The sequence below is a fragment of the Lissotriton helveticus genome, chromosome 6, assembly GCF_964261635.1.
Source record: "Lissotriton helveticus chromosome 6, aLisHel1.1, whole genome shotgun sequence".
Lineage (NCBI taxonomy): Eukaryota > Metazoa > Chordata > Amphibia > Caudata > Salamandridae > Lissotriton > Lissotriton helveticus.
The window spans coordinates 1,420,352,315-1,420,375,672 of record NC_136067.1 but is presented as its reverse complement, the minus strand read 5'-3'; the positions used below and the strand labels follow the sequence as shown (position 1 = coordinate 1,420,375,672).

General features: G+C 46.0%; 1 protein-coding gene across 1 annotated transcript in view; it reads right to left on the bottom strand.

Moving 5' to 3' along the window:
* Positions 1–23,358, bottom strand: part of ADGB (androglobin) — a 1,448,570-nt gene that overhangs the window by 157,880 nt on the left and 1,267,332 nt on the right. Inside the window, exon 32 of the mRNA XM_078649209.1 lies at positions 5,805–6,093. Coding sequence (XP_078505335.1) covers positions 5,805–6,093 — 289 coding nt within the window. The remainder of the gene's footprint in view (positions 1–5,804; positions 6,094–23,358) is intronic.

The window sequence follows — 23,358 nt, the reverse complement described above, 5'->3', positions numbered from 1 at the left end:
CAGTGGAGTATTGTGAAGGTAACAAGGGATTGCTTTCTGGTTGGTTGCCAGATCTCTGTTTGCGACCTATTATACCTTTTGTACATGTGGCCCTTAGTCCTTTCTGTGAGCACTTTGCCAGACCTATTACCTATATTTGCATTTTTTAAAGCCTGAAAGTCGTGTATTTAGATCATGTGAACGGTTCTAATAGTTTCAGATCCTTCTTTAATCCTGCCACCCCCAGGATACCTATTAATTTTCAAGCCCTCTCTGACTGAGCCTCCACATTTCTGTGGTTATTATGCCTGCTGATATTCCTGTCAGACTTTTTTTATTTTTATTCCGAATGAGGTCGCACACTGCTCGTCCCATCAGCGTGTGACCCCGGAGCATGATGGTTGATGTAGTAGGTATCAGCGGGTGCGCTTCTACCCGAGTCTTGAGTCTTGAGGGTGTTCACTGATGTGCTTGCCATCCCTGGACACGTGTTTCGCGGTCATTACCGCTCGTCACCAGGGATTAGGCGTGTGTACGGGGTTGCTGCGTGGGCTGCCGAAAATATTCGTAGGTCCAGATACCTCTTATGGCGCGCAGGTGCGTTATCTCGAGGTCGTCACCTCCACCGGCTCAAGGGAGCCTGTATAAATAGTATTTCCGAATGAGGTCGCACACTGCTCGTCCCATCAGCGTGTGACCCCGGAGCATGATGGTCGATGTAGTAGGTATCAGCGGATGCACTTCTACCCGAGTCTTGAGTCTTGAGGGTGTTCACTGATGTGCTTGCCATCCCTGGACACGTGTTTCGCGGTCACTACCGCTCGTCAGCAGGGATTAGGCGTGTGCACGGGGTTGCTGCGTGGGCTGCCGAAAATATTCGTAGGTCCAGATACCTCTTATGGCGCGCAGGTGCGTTATATCGAGGTCGTCACCTCCACCGGCTCAAGGGAGCCTGTATAAATAGTATTTCCGAATGAGGTCACACACTGCTCGTAGCATCAGTGTGTGACCCCGGAGCATGATGGTCGATGTAGTAGGTATCAGCGGGTGCGCTTCTACCCGAGTCTTGAGGGTGTTCACTGATGTGCTTGCCATCCCTGGACACGTGTTTCGCGGTCATTACCGCTCGTCAGCAGGGATTAGGCATGTGCATGGGGTTGCTGCGTGAGCTGCCGAAAACATTCGTAGGTCCAGATACCTCTTATGGCGCGCAGGTGCGTTATCTCGAGGTCGTCACCTCCACCGGCTCAAGGGAGCCTGCATAAATAGTATTTCCGAATTAGGTCGCACACTGCTCGTCCCATCAGCGTGTGACCCTGTCAGACTTTACAGAACAAGAAGCCTTCCTTCTCTTTATCTGCGCACACCACCACCATTTTATTTTATTACCTAGAAGGTGCAATAGGGGAAATTGACTTTCAGCAACAGGATTACATTCCCCAGGCCTATTTGCCAGTTTGCATCTCTTCTTACTACTGTCTGCTGGATCTTTACTGCGTGTACTGTTTGTATCTTAATTGTCACAGATGCTTGTATAGTCATGATCCGGTTCCCTACAACACTGTTCTCTCACTTGCCACTTGTCATGGTGGCAGATGGCCATTCCTCTTGTGTTAGAGCAGCACCTCTTTTCATCGCTCCTGACTTCTGCCTTCCATCCTGCTATCACACTTTTTCTATCATCACCACCCTTGTACTTGCACTAAATATACATTCACTATCCAAGGGCTCAAATGAGACTGGTGCTACTGTGGGTGGTGGCAATCCACACAGCGGGGGGTATGAGGATACACTAACAACATACAAGGTTCGGGAAGACACTAGAAATCACCTTGCTGACAGTTTGACATTTATCAAAGGTCTCATTCACTCAAGAACAGAGAATTCGAGTGAATATGCCACAAGGCGGATTTCTAGAAAAGATATGGATCTCAACCTTCGCCTGGGTTGTATCCATACTGTATCTGTCACTTTCCTACCTCCTGTGGTAACTTTAATTATATTTCTGCAGCCCAGCAAGAATGTGTGAATGACACCCATCTGGGAAACAAAATGTCACTAAGTGCAGCTGCAGGATGGAATATTTCTCAAAATAAAAAAGGGGAGATACATTATAGAAACATCCACATACAGTTATCTAGGAATTTATGGGAAGGAGATAAATCAAATTACACTAACTGCCAAGCCAGAATGACAGGAGCTCAGTTCTTGGAAGGGCGTATGTATATTAAAACATGATTCTGATGAGAGTAACCAGACCCCAAATCAGGCTGCTTGGTTTCCTTCTGGTCAGAAGATAGAGTTACTTTTATTTAATGGGATATCTGACAGACCTCCAGCACTATCATCTTAGAAATGTTGTAGAACAGTGCACTGCTGGACAGTTTTAGCCCCCGATAGAGAAATGTCTACAAAAGAAGAGAGGGCTCACTATGGGAATTGATCAGGAATCGGTTAAGTGCTCTCTACCAACCACTGCTGAGCCAATACTGTTACTTTTGTTTCACAGAACATAGGTAGATTTCGGAGACCACAAGAAGAAAGGGGAGCCTGCTGCTGCTGCCTCCCTGGTACAGCAATTAAGCACTGGATCCTGGACTCCCTCCTTCCAAAGCTTGGCGCACGTTACTCAAGGGTCAGACCAGCCACCTCCTGTAGTACAACGGCAAAAACTAACAAAAAGGAGGAGTCAGCAGCCCAATGGGAACTGGTATTCAACCTTGAGCCTTGGCTGGAGAGAATATTTGAACCTGTCTCCCACTACTTCTATACTCAAAGTCTGGGAGTATTTGAGTGTACAAGCCTGCAAGGCAACTGATTAAGTCCCCTGCCTTGCCCATTGTGTGTCAGGCAGACAACCAAGTTGCTATTTTTTTGTTTTTGGTACAAGAGAGGACCTTCTGTGGCAACTTTTGGTAATAGACATCGATTTTTAACTTACCATTGTTTCTTAAGGGCGCATTTTGATAAAAAAAAAAAAAAAAACATGCCTCCCGATCCCTTCATCCAATTTTTATATTGTTTTGCTTATTATACTTTCCTTTTCCCCTTAATTGGTTTAAAAATGTTACTGCTTTGTTTCATGACTCCGAAGTTAGTTTGGTGTTGCTTAAATACATTACTCACACTTTTTTTTTATGAAAGCCTGTTGCTTTTGTGCCATAGTTACCGGTAGATAGATAAGAATTTCTTTGTGAAACTGCATTTGCACAAGACAGTGGATTACTGACTTTGTGAGAGCTCATATCTTTCTCCCTGCAGCTACCAATCCATGCTCACAAATAATTCATATATTAGCAGCCTTGTGTTTTTTGCTGTTGAGAAGAGTTTCACATGGTCATGAATTGTATAGTTCTAGTAAAAATGTTATCCCAGAAGGGATTATGTTTCACTTATGTGGAAGCACTAAACCACATTCAAGTTTAGTCTTTTTCTCAGAATTGGTTGAAAAACCCAATTTGTAGTACTTTGAAAGCTTAAGAGACATTGTCGATGATCAGATGTTGCCTTGTCTTGGAAGTTTTTTAAGTCGATTTCTTCCGCTACCCTAGTTACATGGTCAAAATGGGCATGCAGAAAGTTTGGGTAAGCGTAACAAAGTTTGGAGTTCCCTCTCCTTGGGAAGCAATGAGTTTCAAAGCTCCAGTTTCAGAAAGAAGATTGGTTGAATTCAGCAGCCTTTAAATACTCTTATTTCCGGTCAAAATATCATGCACCTATTTGTGTGGTAGATCAGATTTAAATATGCATGCAAACTACACCTCCTGTCTTAACTTTAGAGTGTGATTTCCCTAGCACTGGACCTGAAATACCATGATTTAATTCAAGTTTAGAGGTGTGCATTGTTTCTTTCTTTTACGAACACACTAAAACAAGGTTCTTGACAGCTGAGTGGATGAGATGAAATGTGCCTGTCTAAGACAGTGCTTACCTTGTTTACAAACTTAGGGGCATATTATCAAGAAGAGCGTTAAAAATATCGCTGCTTTAGCAGCAGGAAACTGCAGCTAAAGCGGCGATACTGGGCTTGATAATATGCTGTTGAGAATTCCCATAGAAGCCCATGTTCACACCAGAACATGGGCTTCTATGGGAATTCACAAGGGCATATTATCAAGCCCATTATCGCAGCTTTAGCGGCAGTTTCCTGCCGCTTTAGCAGCGATAATTTTAACGCAGTTTCTTGATACTATGCCCCTTACTTTCTTACTTACTTATGCCTACTACCCCTCTAGGGGTATAGGTCATCAAAAAGCCATCTATGTCCTGGGCTTTTCTTTCAATCTGACTCCAGGTGTAATCTATCTCCTTGTAGTCAGCCTTGAGGCCTCAGCGCCATGTATTTCTTAGAGCGGTACCTGCAAACACAACAATGATGGACAGAATGTGGATCAATGTCACACATTCACCCCAGTCCAAAGATCTGGGCCCAAATCCATCGTTTTTCCACTCCACACCACCCTGGGTTAGACAATGGCGATATGCAAATCAGCGCTGACCCTGTGCCCCATGGGAACAGTCCAGTCCGAACTACAAAAGCCATGTCCTTCCCAGAACGGACTGCCAGCGTGCTGGTCTCGCATCTGAGGATCATCTTGTTGCTTCATTCTGTTCAGAATTACTCTGTTGAACACTTTGCCTGGGGTTGATAGTAAAGTTATCCCTCTGTTTCTTGTGCAGTTACTCAGGTCACCTTTCTTGGGGACCTTGATGAGATATCCTTCCTTCCAGCCTGATGGCACCTTTTCCTCTTCCCAGATCATTCCAAACTAGGGGTAGAGAATGTCTATGTATGTTTCAATGTCTGCCTTCAATGCCTCCGCAGGAGTGCTGTCAGGTCCTGCTGCCTTCCCATTTCTCTAATGTTTGATGGCTTGCCATATTCATTCATTGGTCAGTCTGCTGCTGTTGATTGACAAGTCTTTGTCAGCTGGATGTATGTGTCTGGTGGAACTATGCCATAGGGTGGTTGACCAGTTCTTGAAAGTGCTCCACCATCTTCGTTTTTGGCCTTCGTTATCCATGATTGTCTTCCCAGCTTTGGCTTTAACAGGTCTTTCTGCCTTGCTGTATCTTGTTTACAGAATTTAAAGGAATTATCCTTTATGGTAATGTTGATGGCTGTGTAAATGGATTTTTCTATAAAATTAAGAGTAACTGTTGCTTGAAGAAATCAAGCACTGTATTGAAGTTACAGGAAGTTTTATTTTATGACTGGTGCACAGACGCCATCTTGAAATAACAACATTTTGAAATGTGGATTATGATTGTCAATGGATTCTAATTATCTTTCAGTGCGTTATTGTTCAAAATGTTTTTGTCCACAATAGATAGAGAGAAGAAACTGCGGAACATTTCAGGACTCACAGTTTCCATAACTTGATAACTGAGATTTATTGTTTTTATTTGTAGGGCAAATAACAAAGTAATGCACAAAGTAAACACGCCCATGTTTTTAAATTAAACTTGATTTTACAATGCCTTTGCTAAGAAAATAAATCATTAGCAGTGGATATGAAGGTGTCCCAATTGGAAATTGGAAATTATATCAATAGGGACCTAGATGAGGATATTATTTTTGCAAGAAATGTTGTATGTCAGATCGTGGTAAGACATTTTTCAGGTTATTTCATGTAAACCCCAACACTGCTCATCTGCTAACGGACATTCACTATCAATTGCACTTTTGACACAAGTATTTTAAAAGCTACAGCAACCACAAAAAGCTTTCATAACTCATACAAGACTATTTGTCTGAGAAACACTTTGAGTTGTGTGTATGTACCACTATGGATCTACTGTGAACTTTAAAATTATGTCTATACCTGTTTCCTCTGTTCCAACTGCACTTGGAGGTCGTTGAGCTTCAATGTGATCCTTTACTCCAGCTGCACTTGGAGGCCGCTCAGCTTTGACTTGAACCTTTGATCCAGGTGTACTTGGAGGCTGGTCAGTTTTGATTTGATCCTTTGTGCCAGCTGCATCTGGAGGCTGCTCAGTTTCGATTTGACCCTGCTCCCCAGCTGTAGATTGCGGCTTCTCTGTTTCGGTTGTATCCTTTGGCAAAAGACTGGCCATGTACGTGTTGATAAAATGCAAGCGAGATTGTTCTGCCTATGAAACATGCATTTAAATAGAACGTGTTAGCCATCTTATACAGAAAACACAGTAAGGATAAAATACAGTTGTTTATCAGTCCATTAATTCAAAATGTCACTTGTCCACCTATTTCCAACCCAGCACAGGCCCTTATTCTAGGAACAAAGGACTTGATATACAAAAATAGTGAGTTGCTAACAATTCGCAAACTGGTTTGCGATCGCTAAAAAGGGATGTATGACGTTACAACGCACACTTTTACAACGCATACCTTTACAACGCATTTTTTACACCGCAACATCCATTACAACGCACACCATTACAACGCATACCATTACAACGAATTCTTAAAAAATACCTTTACAACGCATTCCACTACAACGCATACTACATTTACAACGCATACCATTACAACGCATTACATTACATTGCATATAAGGTATGTGTTGGATAGTGTAGGAGTTAAAATTACTATTCAAACTCCAGGGGGTGCAACAGTAGGGAAAGTTTTGGATAGTGTAGGGGTTAAAATTACTATTCTAACTCCAGGGGGTGCAACAGTAGGGTAAGTGTTGGATGGTAAGTTTTGCGTTGTAATGGTATGCGTTGTAATGACTGCGTTGTGATGGTATGCGTTGTAGTGGTGTGCGTTGTAGTGTCATGCCTTGTAATGACTGCGTTGTAAATGTATGCGTTGTAATGGATGTTGCGTTGTAATAGTTTCGTTGTAATGGTAGTGCGTTGTAAAAGTTGCGTTGTAAACGTTGTATACCGCTGAAAAGGGTACTTGATGTACAAAGAATCACACCAAACCAAATAATTAGCAATCTCTTATTTTTGCGATAGAAAACACCTAATTGCTGATTTGCAATTACCAAATCGCAAGTCATTATTTCTTTTAACATCTTTTTATTGTTGACATCAAGCAGAACAAGATAATACCACATACCAAATCGCAAGTCATTATTTCTTTTAACATCTTTTTATTGTTGACATCAAGCAGAACAAGATAATACCACATTTTGCATTTTTCATCATTACAGTCTTGTACTTTGTCTCGTCTCTAACTCTATCCACTTTTGGAGGGGCCGAGGCTGGATCAGGCAGTCTCTTCCAGGGGAGGTGTGCAGGGGTACCCTCTGCATTTATTCCACTTGTCCCAAATGTTACCCCATTTCTTGGGACAACCCCTGCTAATATACACTGCCTTTTCAGCCACCATACACTAATCCATGTCTTGCGACCATTCCCTCTGAGTTGGCAGTTCAGACGTCCCCCAATTACGCACAATGTTGCGTTTCATTACCACAAATCCTAAGGTAACCCAGGTCTTCTTTGCCAGGTCGGAGTCACCCCATACATTTAAGATACAGCACTTCGGGTCCAAGGTTAATTCCATTCCTACTACTTTTTTCATACAAACAATTACAACTTTCCAATATTGTTTGATTCTTTTACATTCGCACAGGATGTGACAGAATGACCCCTCCTCTTCGCAGACTCTATTACAGAGGGTGTTTGATTTACTAACCATTTATAAAGTGTACTACAAGAGTTGCATGCTCTATGGAGCAATTTCAACTGAATCAATCTGAACCGGGACCGAATGGCCCCTTCCTTATGGGATGCCAGGGCTTCCGGCCAGTCTTCCTCCTGCAAATCTGGATAATCTAGCCCCCATCGGTTTCGCAGGCCCATCAAAGTGTCTGGCGTGTTATTTGAATGTTTTTGATATGTCATGGATATTGCTTTCCGGGTTAAGTGTTCCTCAAGGAGGCAACACTCTAATGGTGAGGATTCAGGTAAGGACACTCCACGAGGTACCACCTTGTTCAAGACTTGCCTGATCTGTAAGTAATGAAAAACCTCTTTGGGATCTAAGTCATTTGAGTTTTGCAATTGCTCAAATGATTTCATTTGTGTGCCTGTGTGTAAGTCTCCCACCCTTGAGATTCCAATCAAATCCCATTTTTCAAATCTCGCTTTGAATCCCAAAGTGCCCATCTGTTTCGAGTCCCACATTGGGGTAGCTTTGGTGATTTGATTTTTCCACCCCCAATTTAGCGTTAGTTGTGTGCCATATTTTCACTGTAAGCGATGTTGGGCCCTCCAGCGCCTGACTTCTAGGATTAGTGTATAACTCTTGGAGGTATCCCTTCGGTTGAAGATTTAAGCGGTCCATTTTATAGGCCGGTTCCAAAAGCGGTTGTTGTGCCCATTGGTTTACCGTCACCAATTGGCCATCCTGATAAAAAGATTCTGTATGAGGCAGGGCGATTCCTCCGTCATACCAACCACAGGTTAATTTTACAAGTGCGATTCTGGGGTATCCTCATTCCCAAATGAGAGTTCTAACTGCCCCATCTATTAGCTTAAAATAAGACTCTGGTACCCAAAACAGGGTATTTTGTAACATATACAGAAATCTTGGCAGTGCCATCATCTTAAAGAGATCCCCCCTCTTTCTCCCAACAAATGTGATTTAATACAGGAATCTAAGGCATTTATACACAGGCATGCTTATTTAATGTCCTGATGATGATCCACGCATTGTTCACTTGGATCGAAACGCCGTCGACACGCTAAACGCGCCTCATGCATTAACTGTTATGTTACCATTGACCATGTAGAGGCTTTCCTTGCAATTTGTTTACCTTATTGATGATTTTGTCCAAAAAACAAACTGTGAGCGTTTCCTGAGCCTCCCTTAAATGTTCCCCAAACTGTTTGTTTCTATGTTTCTGTAGTAGGATGCAGGCTTGTGTCCCACTCTCAGTATCTTCGTTTGTATATATCTTAAAGAATTGTTGAAAAATTTAATATTGAACCTTTATCCGGCTGGACAAGTTTAACCAATACAGTACTGATTGGGTCTGTATTCATTTTTGTATGTCTATCCCTATTTTCCTAGGGACCACTGTAGTGTAGAATAATCATCTTAAAGAGCGCCGCTCTTCCCAATAGCGACAATGGGAGAGCCCATCAGTGTTGGACATCGTTTTGGAGTATTACCAGAGGGCCCATCAGATTTTCGTCATAGAATCAGGTGGAATCTTATGTTACAAATATCCCCAGGTATTGAAATCAGTCTGATACAACTTGTACTGTACATTCTGTTGGGAGGTTAGGTCTTTGTTCACTCAGGACAAATACTACAGACTTCATCCAATTAATTGTGTAACCAGTATATCTACTGAAGGAGGTAAAAATGTTAGGTATACTCACGATCGATGCCCTGGCAGATGCCAAATATAACAAAATGATGTCTGCATAGAGCGATAGTCTGTCCTCCTAGTCTTCCATCCAGCGGAAGCCTCTTATTCTAGGGTCACCCCTTAGCCATATTGCTACCGGCTCTGTCACCAGTGCAAAGATTAGGGGTGAAAAGGGACAGCCCTGTCTTGTGCCCCAAAACAGGGAGGGATCACCACGAGGTTCTACCGTTTATAAAAAACCCTGAGCTCAGATAGTGGTAAAGTAACTTTATCCAGGACAAAAACTGTGGGCTCAAGGCCGCAAACATATATGTCCATTCAATGGTGTTGAAAGCCATCCTTGCATCCAGGGAAAGGATTGCAGCACCCTCCTGGATTCTATGGGCATGTCCCAAAACCCCATGGAGGTGTCTGAGACTTAACGCAGTGGAGGGACCAGCATGAAGCCTGATTGATCAGGGTGTACCAGGGTTGACAAGTGTGGGTCCAACCCCAAGGCCAACACTTTAGCTAAAATCTTCACTTGTACGTTAAGTAGCGAAATTGGACGGTATGAAGAAAACTGATCCTTGGGCTTCCCTGCTTTATGAATTACTACCACCGCCCACAACTGTTGGTCCATAGGGAGGGAACCTTTAGTTTCACCCTCCTCAAACTTAGTTTGGAGATGTGGCATTCTTTCAGACGCCGTGAGTTTATACAACTCTACAGGGATTCCATTTGGGTCCCCCGCCTTGCCTGAGTTAAGGGCTCTGAGCACTTGCGTCACCTATTCTACCGTGAATTCAGTCTCTAAAAGCCGTTTACCCTCTGCTATGACTACTGGGAGGGGAATATCTGTTAGGAATCCCAAGGCCTCCTGAGTCGTTGCCTTTATACCTGACTTATAGACCTTCGAGTAGTAGTCTGCAAATGCCACCGCAATCTCCTGCGGGTCTTGCAGGACCTCTCCTGTGTCAAGTGTTATTTGCAGCACCCATCGGCCAGCACGCTCCCTTTGGTCCAGCCACACCAACAGCTTCCAAGCTTTGTCTCCCACTTCATAGACTCTGTGTTGTGTTGCTATGAGTTTGTTTTGAGCTTCCTCTGAAACCCAGTTGGAGAAATCCTGCTGTTTTATTGCCAGTTTATGTTGCAAATTATCCTCACCCCACTCAATATTTGATGTTCCAGCTCTATAATCCCCTGTTTGATTTCCACCACCTTCGCTTTCTAGTCCCGTTTATGTCCCGCTATAAGCACTAGAGCCTGCCTTCGAACCACTATCTTATATGCCTCCCAAAGTGTCGTGGCTGAGATAAGTGAAGAAATGTTCTCTTTAAAGCAGTATTTAGAGGCTTTAACAATTCTCTTTCTTATTAACAGTATTTTCCGATACCAGGGGTTAATGGGGATTGCCCCCTTATCCCGTGTGGTGCCAGCCTTATAAGTCATCCGAAATTCCCTTCGCCATATGAGCGACATCAGTAAAATGCGTGAAATGTGAGGCTGAAGTGATCAGATAGTCGATACGTGATCTGCTCCCATGTGCCCCGGAGTAAAAGGTGTATTCTCTCTGGTGTGGGTTCAGGGTCCTCCAAATATCTAGGAGACCTAAAGCCTCCAAGAACTTCACCAGTGTTGTTGGTTTAGCTGTGTGGGCTCTTGCAGGCCAACGATCCAGATCCTTACAACCTGTCATATTAAAATCCCCCCCATGATTAGTCTCCCAGGGGGAATTGCTAGCATCAGGGCCCCCAAGTCTTCCAATGTTGATTCTTTCAACATTCGGAGGACATATATTGACAGTATGTTTATTACCTCCCCCACCCTTGATCCTGATATCGCGTCGTATCTCCATAGTCTGTCAGAACAGGTCTTGTCAATAATCAAGGGGAGGTTTTTTCTCAGGAGTATTCCTGTGCTCCTGGAGCCCGAGGTGTATCCTGCATGTATCTTCATTTCGTAACCTCCCCGATAAAGCGCTCAACCTGTGTTCCCCATTAAATGAGTCTCCTGCAAAAGCACCACATCTGGGGAGTGACTGTTTAAGAATTGCAAGACTATACCCCATTTTATCTTAACAGCTTCCATGCAGCACACATTTTCCCGCTGTGCGGGCAAATTCTACACGTGCGCAAATCGGACAGCCCCTGGCCGTCCGACTCACATGCCCACCGGGACGTCAAACGGCCGGGGGCCGTCCGACGCATGGAAGAGGTTAATGCCCAACCCATTCACATTCCATGTCATCACTTTCAGTTCCACTGGTGTCTGCCCTGTCATCACTGTGTCACTAGTGTGTTACATACAAAGCTGCATTGTGTCCCCATTCTCCGTAAGGCCCTACTGGTCACGGTAGTGGTATGTAGTATCGGTATCGCAAGTGAGGTCTGAGCCTTAATGTGTTCTGCCCGTTCTTCCCAATATACAAAAAAAATTTGCCAACATGCTATAACATTGAAATTTCTACCCCCTTCCCCCGAACTCCCCCACCCTGCTTCCCTGCTCGACGGATTCCCAATTGCCCGCCCCCCCAACTTAGCAGAGAGCCTGTCGACCCCCCTGTTTAACTAACATCAGAGACGTGGACTAGCTCACACCCCTCCCTCCCCCACCCCCTTCATTTACTGTCTCATTATGTCCCCTGGACCAGTGCATATATTCTGCAGCCAGAGCCCATTTGTCTCACCACCTGCTGCTTTCAGTTTATAACATTGACCGGGGGGGAACCCCCTTGCCTCACCACCCGGTCCAATTGCCTGTTTAGTGCCTCCACAGCTGTGGCCTGGTGCTGGTTTTGTGCCTTTACTGTTTTGCTCTTAGGCGGTGGGAGCCCGCCGCAATGCCTCTACACTACCTGTTTTTCCCTGATGGAGTTCAGCCCTCCAGATCTCTCTCATGCCGCTCTCCTGGGGTGAGGGGGGGGGAGGCGATGTCACTGCTGAGCGTCTGAGCGCCGTTAGGCATGACACGCTCCCCCGGTGCAGTGTTCACTCTAAAGCGGTCTCAGGGACCTGCCAGGCTCCGTCTCGCACCTTACTTGCGGTCTGCCCCAGGATCCCTGCGCCGCCTATAATCGAGGCCTGGGCTTAGTCAGGCAACTACGGTTCCCATCGATGGGCTCTACTTCACTCCAACCGATATCTTTGTCTCCGGGCTCATTCGATTGCTGCTGCGTTCCGCTTGTTTATCTTGTCGTCTGTCCCTGGTCCAGGCCGTATTACTGACGGATAGTCGAGGGGTTTGGGAAGTGTGGTGTCGGAGCCGCTTCACGGAGTGGGGGGGGGAGGGGATGTCACTGCTGAGCGTCTGAGCGCCGTTAGGCATGACACGCTCCCCCGGCGCAGTGTTCACTCTAAAGCGGTCTCAGGGACCTGCCAGGCTCCGTCTCGCACCTTACTTGCGGTCTGCCCCAGGATCCCTGCGCCGCCTATAATCGAGGCCAGGGCTTAGTAAGGCCACTACGGTTCCCATCGATGGGCTCTACTTCACTCCAACCGATATCTTCGTCTCCGGGCTCATTCGATTGCTGCTGCGTTCCGCTTGTTTATCTTGTCGTCTGTCCCTGGTCCAGGCCGTATTACTGACGGATAGTCGAGGGGTTTGGGAAGTGTGGTGTCGGAGCTGCTTCACGGAGTGGCCATCTTCTGCTGCAGGCAAGCCACACCCCCGCAAATCACTATTTTGATGTAGTAAGGAAACACAGCATTGTGCAAAATATTATCAACAGATTCATTCTGAAGATGAAGAAGAGTTTCATTTTGAACATATTCATCCAGATTTGGGAAAATGTTTTTGTTACAGAAATGATTAAAAAAATGTGTTTACCCTCAAGAAAATACTCAAATTGTCTTCATTTCTGTTTGCTTCTATGTTCGTTAGTAGTTGGTATTTCTCCTTCCAGTACCATCACACAGGGAGTCTCCTCACCCAACCATCTGACATCTTAGACCCCCTACCCCTCTGCCCCCTTCCTACATGTCCTCCCCGTCCTCCTCTCGCATCTGACTCTTACGTTACCCACACCCAGACGACCCCCCCTAACTTCACATCCCTCATCATCCCAACAACTCCACACACTCGATCTCCCGACACGACCGTCACAGCAATTGTCCCAACATCAGATACTGATCCCTTTCATGACAGGACGATAGCTACCCCCCACCCTAACACCAACATCCCTCTTGTCTCGACTTCCTTGCACTCTTATGCTACCCCTCCCAAGCTCTCACCCTGTCTTAGCCTCCGCACGCGACGCCATGCCTTGCCACTTGGCCTGACCTCACAGGAACTTAACAAACACGCATTATCCTCTGAGCTCCCCATGCTCTCATCTACCCTCACCACTCCTACATTACAGCCAGCCACCCCACCCTCTCAGCCACCTACACCCTCAAACATCCCGATGGTTTCTGCACCCATACCCTTTAATGATTCTCTTCATAAGTACTCTCCCCTCAACATCCACCCCCTCCGCAGTTTAAGGTTGACACAGGTCCTGTACTCACACTACCGCGATGACAATACGCTACAGGATGAGCACACCCGCCCCCTACGACCCTCGCCACACCCACTTTACAACCACCCACCCCCTCAACTCAGACCTCTACAGCCCCCACTCATCCTCACTCCCACAGAATACTACCTCTTATATTAGCCTTACCCGCTCCTCTGCAGCTCCCCTCATGCACTACCCCGGTCACTTCTGACCCCGACCTTAAATTTGAGGAAATAATGTTGGCTCTACTCCAGATTAAAAAGAACTCCAATCTCTCAAGGATCAGATATCCAACCAACCTGGGCATAATTCATCCTCAAGAGCATTTAACCTGAATTACCGATCACACCACTTAACTCACACCCCTAAACTCACTCCACCCATTCGGAATTCAGTTCCCCTCCTCAATACATGTTCTCGTCCTAAGCGAAGCGTCAATACGTTTTCCCAGAGTGATATACTAGCTCTTCTTCAATCCTACGCACCCTCTACCAATAATTGCATTACCGCAACTCAGTTGACCATCCCCACTCTCCACCCTAACCCATTCAGAGTTGCCAGACACACAAATAGAGGGATTGTCGAGAGCAACCTTACACACGTCCATCTCACCCAAGACCCATCCTGTTCCCTGCTTACTCCCCAGCTCAAATGCGCTCTCCTAAATTGTAGATTGGCTTCCAGACATGCTGCTGACATAGCTGAGCTCATCCTTTCACAAGAACTAGACCTGCTATTGTTAACTGAAACCTGGCTAACTGATTCCTCCACACCACTGATGGACATTCTAGTTCCCCCGAACTACGACATCATCAGATTAGACAGAATAGGTAAGATAGGTGGAGGTATAGCCTGTATTCATCTTAGTGACATCACTGTAAATAGAGCCAGATCCCCGGTCCTCACGTCCTGCGAATACTTCTGCCTAGACCTTAGCAGCAACGGCAAACAAGCTTGTTCACTGCACATCTTCTATCATCCACCAGGTGACAATCTAATTTTCTCGGAACAACTCATGGATATGATTTCAGCTAACAACGGTATGCAGAACAACCAAATATTCCTCGGTGATTTCAATCTCCACTGGAATGACAACAACGACGCAATTGTCAAATGCCTCAGAAGCTTCCTGGATGATCTAGCCCTGACCCAAACCTGCAATGGCCCTACACATAAGAAAGGGTCAACCCTGGATCTAATAATCTCCAAAACTGACGTCATTCAAATGGAATCAATACAACCCTGCGACTGGTCTGATCACCACATCATTACTTTCTTTATCAAGGAAACAGTCAAATTTAACACAATTCAGGCCATGAAACCAAAGATCTGGAAAAGAGACTTGAAACAACGCAACACAAACACGCTACCTTTCTCAAGCTACAACCCTCTATTGCCTCCTGCTGGCACCACAGATGTGTATGATCTCACCAACTACTACCTTAACTCGATGACCGCAATAATCAACGAGGTTGCCCCTCTTCAACTTAAGAGAGTCTCCACTAAAGACTCAAAACCTTGGTACTATAGCCTGCTCAACGAAGACAGACGCTCTCTCAGAGTTGCTGAACGCAATTGGAGATCAGTCCCTTCGACTATCCACCTCAAATTACTAAGAAAAAAGAGAAACGCATATTACAAGAAGATTCAGCGCACCAAAGCAGACTTTTTCAAACACCAACTAGACCAAGCTAGAATACGCCCCAAAAAATTATTTGAGCTAATCAAAACTCAATCTAAGGACGCCCCTCAACGGTTACAAGACGCTGCTCAATCGCAACCCAACGGTTGAACAATTTTCCATCTTCTTCACGCAGAAGACCCTCAACATTGAGAACGATCTCTTAAAGGACCGACTACTTTATTCTGTGCCTCATTCACATACCCCCTCGTCACCACCCACTACTACACACCAAATCCCTTCAAAGTGTGTCCCAAAGAACAGTGCCGTCTGGTCGTCCTTTGACACCTACTCGGAAGAGGCTCTGGGTAAGATTCTAATGCCTTGAAACCTTCCATCCACCTCATCAGCCCGCTCCCTGCTTCCGCTATGGACCAAAATCATCAACAGTTCACTCCAACAAGGTTGCATTCCAGATTCCCTCAAAGTCGGCCAAGTCTCACCCATCCTTAAGAAACCAACAGCTGACCCCACTAATTTTAACAACTACCGTCCTATATCTAATATCCCTACCATAGCAAAACTGCTTGAAAAATGCGTACACCACCAACTAACAAAACATATCGCTCACTTTGACCTCCTTGACAACCACCAATCAGGCTTCAGAGTGGGGCACAGCACGGAATCAGCCATGACTCACATTATTGATGATGCGCTTCAAATCCTGGACCAGAACGGCTCATGCCTACTGTTAGACCTGACATCATTGGCGTGAGTCTCCCTTCCATTTTTGATGGATTGCCTCCTCTGTTTTGACATATTTTTTTGCTGGTTGTATGTTTTGGGCACTGTGCTCCCCATGTTAAATTGATATACTGATTGGATTCCATGATTGGCTTATTTGACCTACTGTCAGCCCCTAGTACAGTGCACCATGTGTGCCCAGGGCTTGTAGAGCAAATGCTGCTGGTGGGCTTGCAGCACTGGTTGTGCCACCCACAGAAGCAGCTTGTAAAGTGTGTCTCAGGCCTGCCATTGCTAGGCCTGTGTGTAGTCTGCGACTACCATGTCGACTTGGCCAAGTGCACCCACTTGCCAGTCCCTAAACCTTCCATTTGCTTCATATTAGACACCGCTATGGTAGGCCCAAGGGCAGGGTGCATTGTAAGTATAAGGTAGGACATGCTCTAATGTGTGTAGCATTTTCTAGTAGTGAATTACAGCCATTTTCGTTTTTCACTATTGAAGGCTACCTGTTCTCATAGACTAGAATAGGCAGTGAAGGTTGTTACATCCCTAAAATCCTAACTGACTAAGGGAACATGGTAGAAATTCAAGTTTAGTATGCCTGAACTCAGAATAATAAAATACATCTTTTAGTAAAGTTTATTTTAATATTCTGTGTTTGCAAATACCACTTTTAGAAAGAAGGTATTTGCTTGCTAACCATTTGAGCCCGCCTCTGCTGACTTGTGTATTCCTTGTCTGGGTTTGTGTGTGACAGGGCTGGGGAAATTCCAGGAGACAGTCTGGGACAGCCCAGTGGTGAATAGGGAGATTTACCTCCAGATGGGAGGGGGGGGAGTGCACCTGGGACCTGAATAGGGCAGGGCCTTCCCTCCACAATGCTGGCTCCACCCCTTGTGGCTTGTCTGATGTCTCTGCCCTGCACAGTGAAAGGAGAAGGGGAATCCTGTCAACAGAGTGCTCCAGAGCTGCATCTTCCCTCCCCTGTGCTGGCTCCACCTCCTGTGGGGCGTCTGGTGTTTCTGCCCTGCACAGTGAAAGGAAGAGAAGAGTCATGTAAACACAGTGCTCAGGAACTGGTTTAAACTAGGCAGAGGCCTCTCTGCCTTCAGAGAACAAAGGATTTTTTGATATAAATATTGGGACCCAGTCCCACAGATTTTAGATCACTTCTGGAACAAGAAACCTTTCTGCCAAGGAGAAGAACCAAGGAAGCTGCAGGAGTTTGGACTGCCCCTCTGCCAGTGTGCTGTTTGCTGGGTTGGCCTGCAGTGGTTGCTTCATTGCCAAGGGAAAGGAGAAGGAACTTTGTAAGGACTTTGATCTACAGAATATTCTCCAAGGGCTTGAACTGTGCTTGTCTGATGCTGAAGTCTCAGGGCCAAAAGACTTCACCTCCAGCTCCCTCCTGAATTTCCTTGCTGGGAATTCTGACTCCAGTCACTTGCGTGCCGCTGGGAGCTGGAAGCGTGACGCATCGAGAAGAAGCGTGTCGCCGCCGCAGCTGAAATCATCGCAACGCCGGAGAAGCAAGAGTTCGTCGCATCTCCCTGGAAGCGTGTGTTCATCGAAGCTGTCTGCTGTCGCATCGCCAGAGAAGCGCGACGCATCGAGAGAGCTGTCATCGCATCACCGGAGAAGCGCATCGCAGGGCCTGTTGCGGCTCTAAAGTACAGAGTAGTCGCAAGGCTGCCAGGGCGTCATCGCATCGTCATCACATAGCCGCATCAAGGGCGCCATCTTCTCGCATCGCAACTGGATCATCGCATCGCATCAAGGCGCCATCTTGCACACCGCAACAGGTCGAGAATCTACGCATCACCTCCACACCGGTAAGGCTCACGATGAGTCCCCTACTCTGCGCAAGCATTGAGGAAGGACGCAACCGTTCTCTCGGGTCACGGAACCGACGCATCTCCTCTTCTGCGAGCCTTTTGTTTACTTTGCGTGCAGCATCCAAGAACTTTGTTGAGAACCTTGTCGCATTTACCAACAATTTGAACTAAGAGACTTTTATCATCCTTTAAGTAACCTTTAGTATAGTATTTTGGATTTTTGTCGTTTGTGGTCTTGTGTTTAAGTCTATATAAAGAATACCTATTTTTATAAAACCTGTGTTGTGTCCATCTGTAGTGTTATCACTGTATTCCTGTGTATATTCACAAATGCTTAACACACTGCCTCTGAGATAAGCCTGTCTGCTCTTGCCAAGCTACCAAGGGGGGTGAGCAGGGGTTATCCAGTAGTGTAATCCCCTTTCCCTGACTTAGAAGCAAGGGTCCTTATTTGGACAAAGGTGATAACCATTGCCAACTAGAGACCCCCAGATCTAACACCTACTCATCCTGCTGGACCTCTCCTCTGCTTTTGACACGGGCAAACACGAGAGTTTGCTAGATCTGCTCAGTCTGAGGATGGGTCTTTCAGGATCTGTGCTAAACTGGTTTAACTCCTTTCTTCATAACCGAACACCACAATTCAAGATTAACAACACTCTTTCCAACCCAGTTCCAGTAAGGCTGGGCGTCCCACAAGGATCCTCACAATCCCCGACATTGTTTAACTTGTTCCTGGAGCCGCTCACCGAAATTCTTCAAGCGACTAACGTGCAATATCATATGTACGCTGACGATACACAACTGTATCTAAAGATTAACACCTTAGAAGACATTAAACAGCTTAACTCCACACTCTTGAACACACAAATATGGTTGGCAGAAAATCATCTCAAGCAGAACGCTCTAAAGACTGAATTTATCCTTATAGCCCCCCCGCAAAAATCCCTTTGATGCAGAACGTAATCCAACATCTCACTGCACTCAACGTGCAACCAACTATTGTGGACTCAGCTAAATCACTGGGAATAACTCTGGACAGCAATCTCAGCATGCAGAAACATGTCAGTAATGCTACAAAGGGAGCAAACTTCCAAATAAACATTCTAAGGAAGTTGAAGCCATTCTTACCAGTCAACGACTTCAAACAGGCTGTACAAGCGCTAGTTATTCCTCGTGTGGATTATGGTATTGTCTCTCTATGAGGCCTCCCAAAAACAACTACAGCCCCCTTTAGAGCATCAATAAACTTTGCAGCAAGACTCATCACCGGTTCGAAAAGAAGGTCCACATATCCCCGGACCTAAAATCCCTGAATTGGCTCCCGTTCAAAGCAAGAATTCAGCTAAAAATTGCTTGCATGACACATAAGGCCATACACCACAAGGCACCCATCTATCTCGCACAGATATTGACAATCTCTGGTGGCTCAAGGTCCTCTAGGAGTGCAGATAACCTGCTTCTGAAACCTCAAAGATTCAATAAAAGAAAAACATATAAACGAACATTTTCTGGGATGGTGCCTAGGATTTGGAATACTCTTCCCCCTGAAACCCGATTGAATTCTTCTTTCGTATCTTTCAAAAATGAAGTGAAAGCGATTCTCATGGCAAAATTTACTTGACCACTCTTCCCGGCCCTGAACCTTTTCATCCGAGACTCGCTTTATATGTTCTTGGAACAACTATGATCCCATGCTTTGGTATTTTTACCATTCTTTGTGTGTTTTATTGTATTTTATTCATCCCATGCTTGTTGTCTATATTGTGTCTTGCTATTTCATTTGTTATAATCATCTTTGTTCATTGTAAAGCGCTCTGATATCCGCAAGGATCTTGTTCGCGCTATATAAAACCTCTAAAATAAATAAAAACCCTCCTCAATTTCTCTTTGCGGCCCTTATGCCTGCATTAGCAGTGTTGGGTTTTTGGGTTAGGCTTCCTGCTACATCACCACTGTGATCGACCAGTCATACATGCATGTCAGCAGTTCTCCAACACATAGTCTAAGTGGGTGTAGCCAACCTTTCAACTGAACGTCCCAATGTTTAGAGGCAATTGTTCATGTCACTCTGTTCGCGTCTGTGTGATACAGTCTTGAGACATTTGTGTGGACCCCAGGGCTCCATCACATTCATAATATTTAAAATCTAATTTTACCTCCACTCTATTCAATTCAGAGGCAGTCCTCTGCTGCTTTATTTGACTTTTTGACATTGATTGTTCCAATACATAGATTTGTGCTGGAGTAGGTGAGGTTTCCTGGATTTAGGTAATAATGGTCCTTATAATGGGCCTTAAAACCCATCTTTCTCTTTCTAAGATAGGAAGAGATTGTGTTGAATGGTGTTGAAAAACTACAGAAGGAGCAATAGTTGTAGATGGTACTCCTAAAGCAGGGGTGGTGTTTGGCCAATTGGGTGGCCTGCCTGAATGGTAACATCTGTATAAGCAGTTTCAGCTTCTGTTTGACAGAATGACTAACATCCTTTGTTTCTGGTGGGGTTGTATGAGTAGGCTGAGTTGCTGCAGGTCATAAAATAGAGAAACTATTGCTGTACTTTTTGCTTTTATAATGTTTTGTTCTAAAGTATGTTAATTCAAACAGTTTTGGCTATTAATAAAGCAAGTGACTAAATGAGCTGGCTGCTGGACTCTTGACCCACCGGGAGGCTGAGGAGACTTGAGAGAGGGGTCCACCTTGGTGAATCACTGGGAGAATACATTGGCTCATTGCATGACTGTATTGCTGGGACACCTGGGGGACCCTGAGAGGGGCTGGCCCATATGCTAGATCCCTTGTTCGTTGGACTGATCCTCGATATGCAGGGCAACCTGTGAGGAACTACATGGAGGAACCCTACGGCAGACAGGTGGTGGAAAGAGAGCACCTGCGGACACTGGTCACAAGAGGTGAGGACAGGCTATTGACCGTTCTGAGGGATATCTGAGATGAGGTAGGGCGCCAAGCTCCTGAAAACATGGTGTTGCTAGGTCTGAGAAATGCGACAGGTCTGGCCACATAGAGGAGCCCGGTTTACTTGAAAACGAGTGCTCTGCAGTACCCTGTAACCGAGTAGCTGCCTCGGGCCTTGGGAGAGCAGGATGGTTCCAAATTAATAACCCTCCTGTGCTTTGTTGCGAACTAGATAAGGAGCACCTGTGCAGCGACGGCATGTTGACCACTGGGAAGGCCTGCTGGGGCGAGCTGGCCTCCAAACAATTTCTGAGTGCTCTTGATGGGCTGAGGACCAACGGGGGAAGCCTGAGGTGGTGCGCCTAGGGTGTAGCCTACACATACACTCACGAAGGGCACGAAGTGTGTGACCGTGCTGAATGACAAAATCCTGTATGTGGTGTGAAGACCACCCTGCTGCCATGGGTAAACTACGAGGGAAACTGGCCTGAGACCGCTCAGGAAAAGGAGGAAGCCCCCCAGAAAAAGCACAAACTGATATGGCCGACCAAGTACAGCAACAGCTGGCAAGAATCTTGGAGGCTATAGCTGACACCAAGGCCACCCTTCATCAGTACATCAGCACAGTATCGGTGGGCCTCAGCCTACTCAGAGAAGAACATAAGAAATTAGCCGAAAGAGTAAAGGACACAGAGTCCAGACTCACAGTCCTCGAACCAACGCAGCAATCACTGGTGGTGCAGATGGGGGACCTCATGGAGCGCGTCCGCACCCTGGAACGGAAGACAGAGGACGCCGAGGTGCATAATAGGAGGTATAATTTAGACTCCTTGGCATAACTGAAGGCACTGAGGGTAATGGCATGGTATCCTTCCTGGAGCAATGGCTCTGCATCGTGGTGGCACCCGGAGGCCTGTCGACTTTTTACACCCTGGAAAGGGAGCACCAGGTCCCGGCCAGACCTACGGTGCCTGGATTTCTCCTGCGACCAGTGGTGGCTTGACTTCTCCACTTTAGAGACAGAGATATCCTTCTACAAAAAGCCCGGACAGAAGACCCATATGCTGTAGGTATTAGTAGAGTCTCCATCTCCCCTGATTACACCCTGGATTACCAGAGGAATGGTCCTCCTTTTTAGAGGTCAAGAAAGCATTGAGAGAGGAAGGGCTTCAGTACTCTGATCTTTCCCGCTCGACTACGCATACTCCTTGATGGCAAGACGCACTTCTGTGATGACCCTAAAGCAGCATGGGAATGGATAGAAGCATACAAAACTGGGGCTCCTCAGCTGGCGCAGGTGCAAGCAGTGGCTTCTGTGAGACATGAGACCAAGAAGAGACCTAGGAGACGCCCCAGACGGGGGGTCCGAGTCGTCCAACGTCCTGTAAACAGAAGGATTGAGAGCTGAGGCCCTGCAGGGGGTAGCGGTCCTCATGCAGGATCAGAGACCCCCTCAGAGGCTGGGACTTGCTCCTCGAGAGAAACTGAGGGGATAGACTCAGACTCCTCTCATACTGACAGTGTGCAGCTACCTGTGGTGACCCCCAACACATCGCACAAGAGTATTTGATGAAGAATCCACCTGGAGGCTGTTAGTGATTACTTAAGGGGTGCAGAGTTTCCTGCCGTCAGCCGGGGGCCAGTTTGGACCACATTGGGTTTGGGTCTGTGCGTCTTGGGCACCTTACCAGTGTTGGATAGTACTCTTATCTTTGTCACCTCCCCACTTAGACTCTTACCTCTTTGGGACTGGGCCTCAGCTAGTGTTTGATGCTTTACACAAGGTTTGGGTGGCTGGCCGTTGCCAGATTGCCCTGGGGTCCAGGAGTTGTTCAGCAACAGGGTTGCTATGTTAATTCCTTTTCTATTTTTGGTTGGTAGCAGAATGGAGCAGATTCACACAAGTTCAAGAGCTGGCCCTTTGTTACTATGGTACAAAAACACAATGGTATAAAGTTTTTGACCTGGAAGATAAGAGGGATGGGGACTATGGCCAAGCGGCACAGTGTCTATTCCTACTTGAAACGTAGGGATATACATATTGCCTTTCTCCAGGAAATGCATTTGATCACAAGTGAAGTGGGAATACCTTCGCAAACAATGAAGGGGGAAAGTCTTTGCGACAGCTTTCTCAGCCTTTTCGAGGGGGTGTTGATATGGGTAAAGACCAGTGTCCCATTTGACCTCATGCACTCTGTGATCGACATGGAAGGTAGGTATGTCTACCTTGTTGTAGGCTGGCTGGGCGAGTAATAACATTGGGTAACATCTACGCGCCCAATCAAGATCAGGTCACGTATTTAGCTTCATTATCGGCCAAAATAGCAGATTATATGGATAGGCAGGTATTGCTAGGGGCGGATTTTAACTGTGTTGCAGATGTCACAACTGACCGTTCTCATCCACCACTCCCAGGGGCACAATCACACTGCATAGCCGCAGGTTTTCGAGATTGGACACAACAGT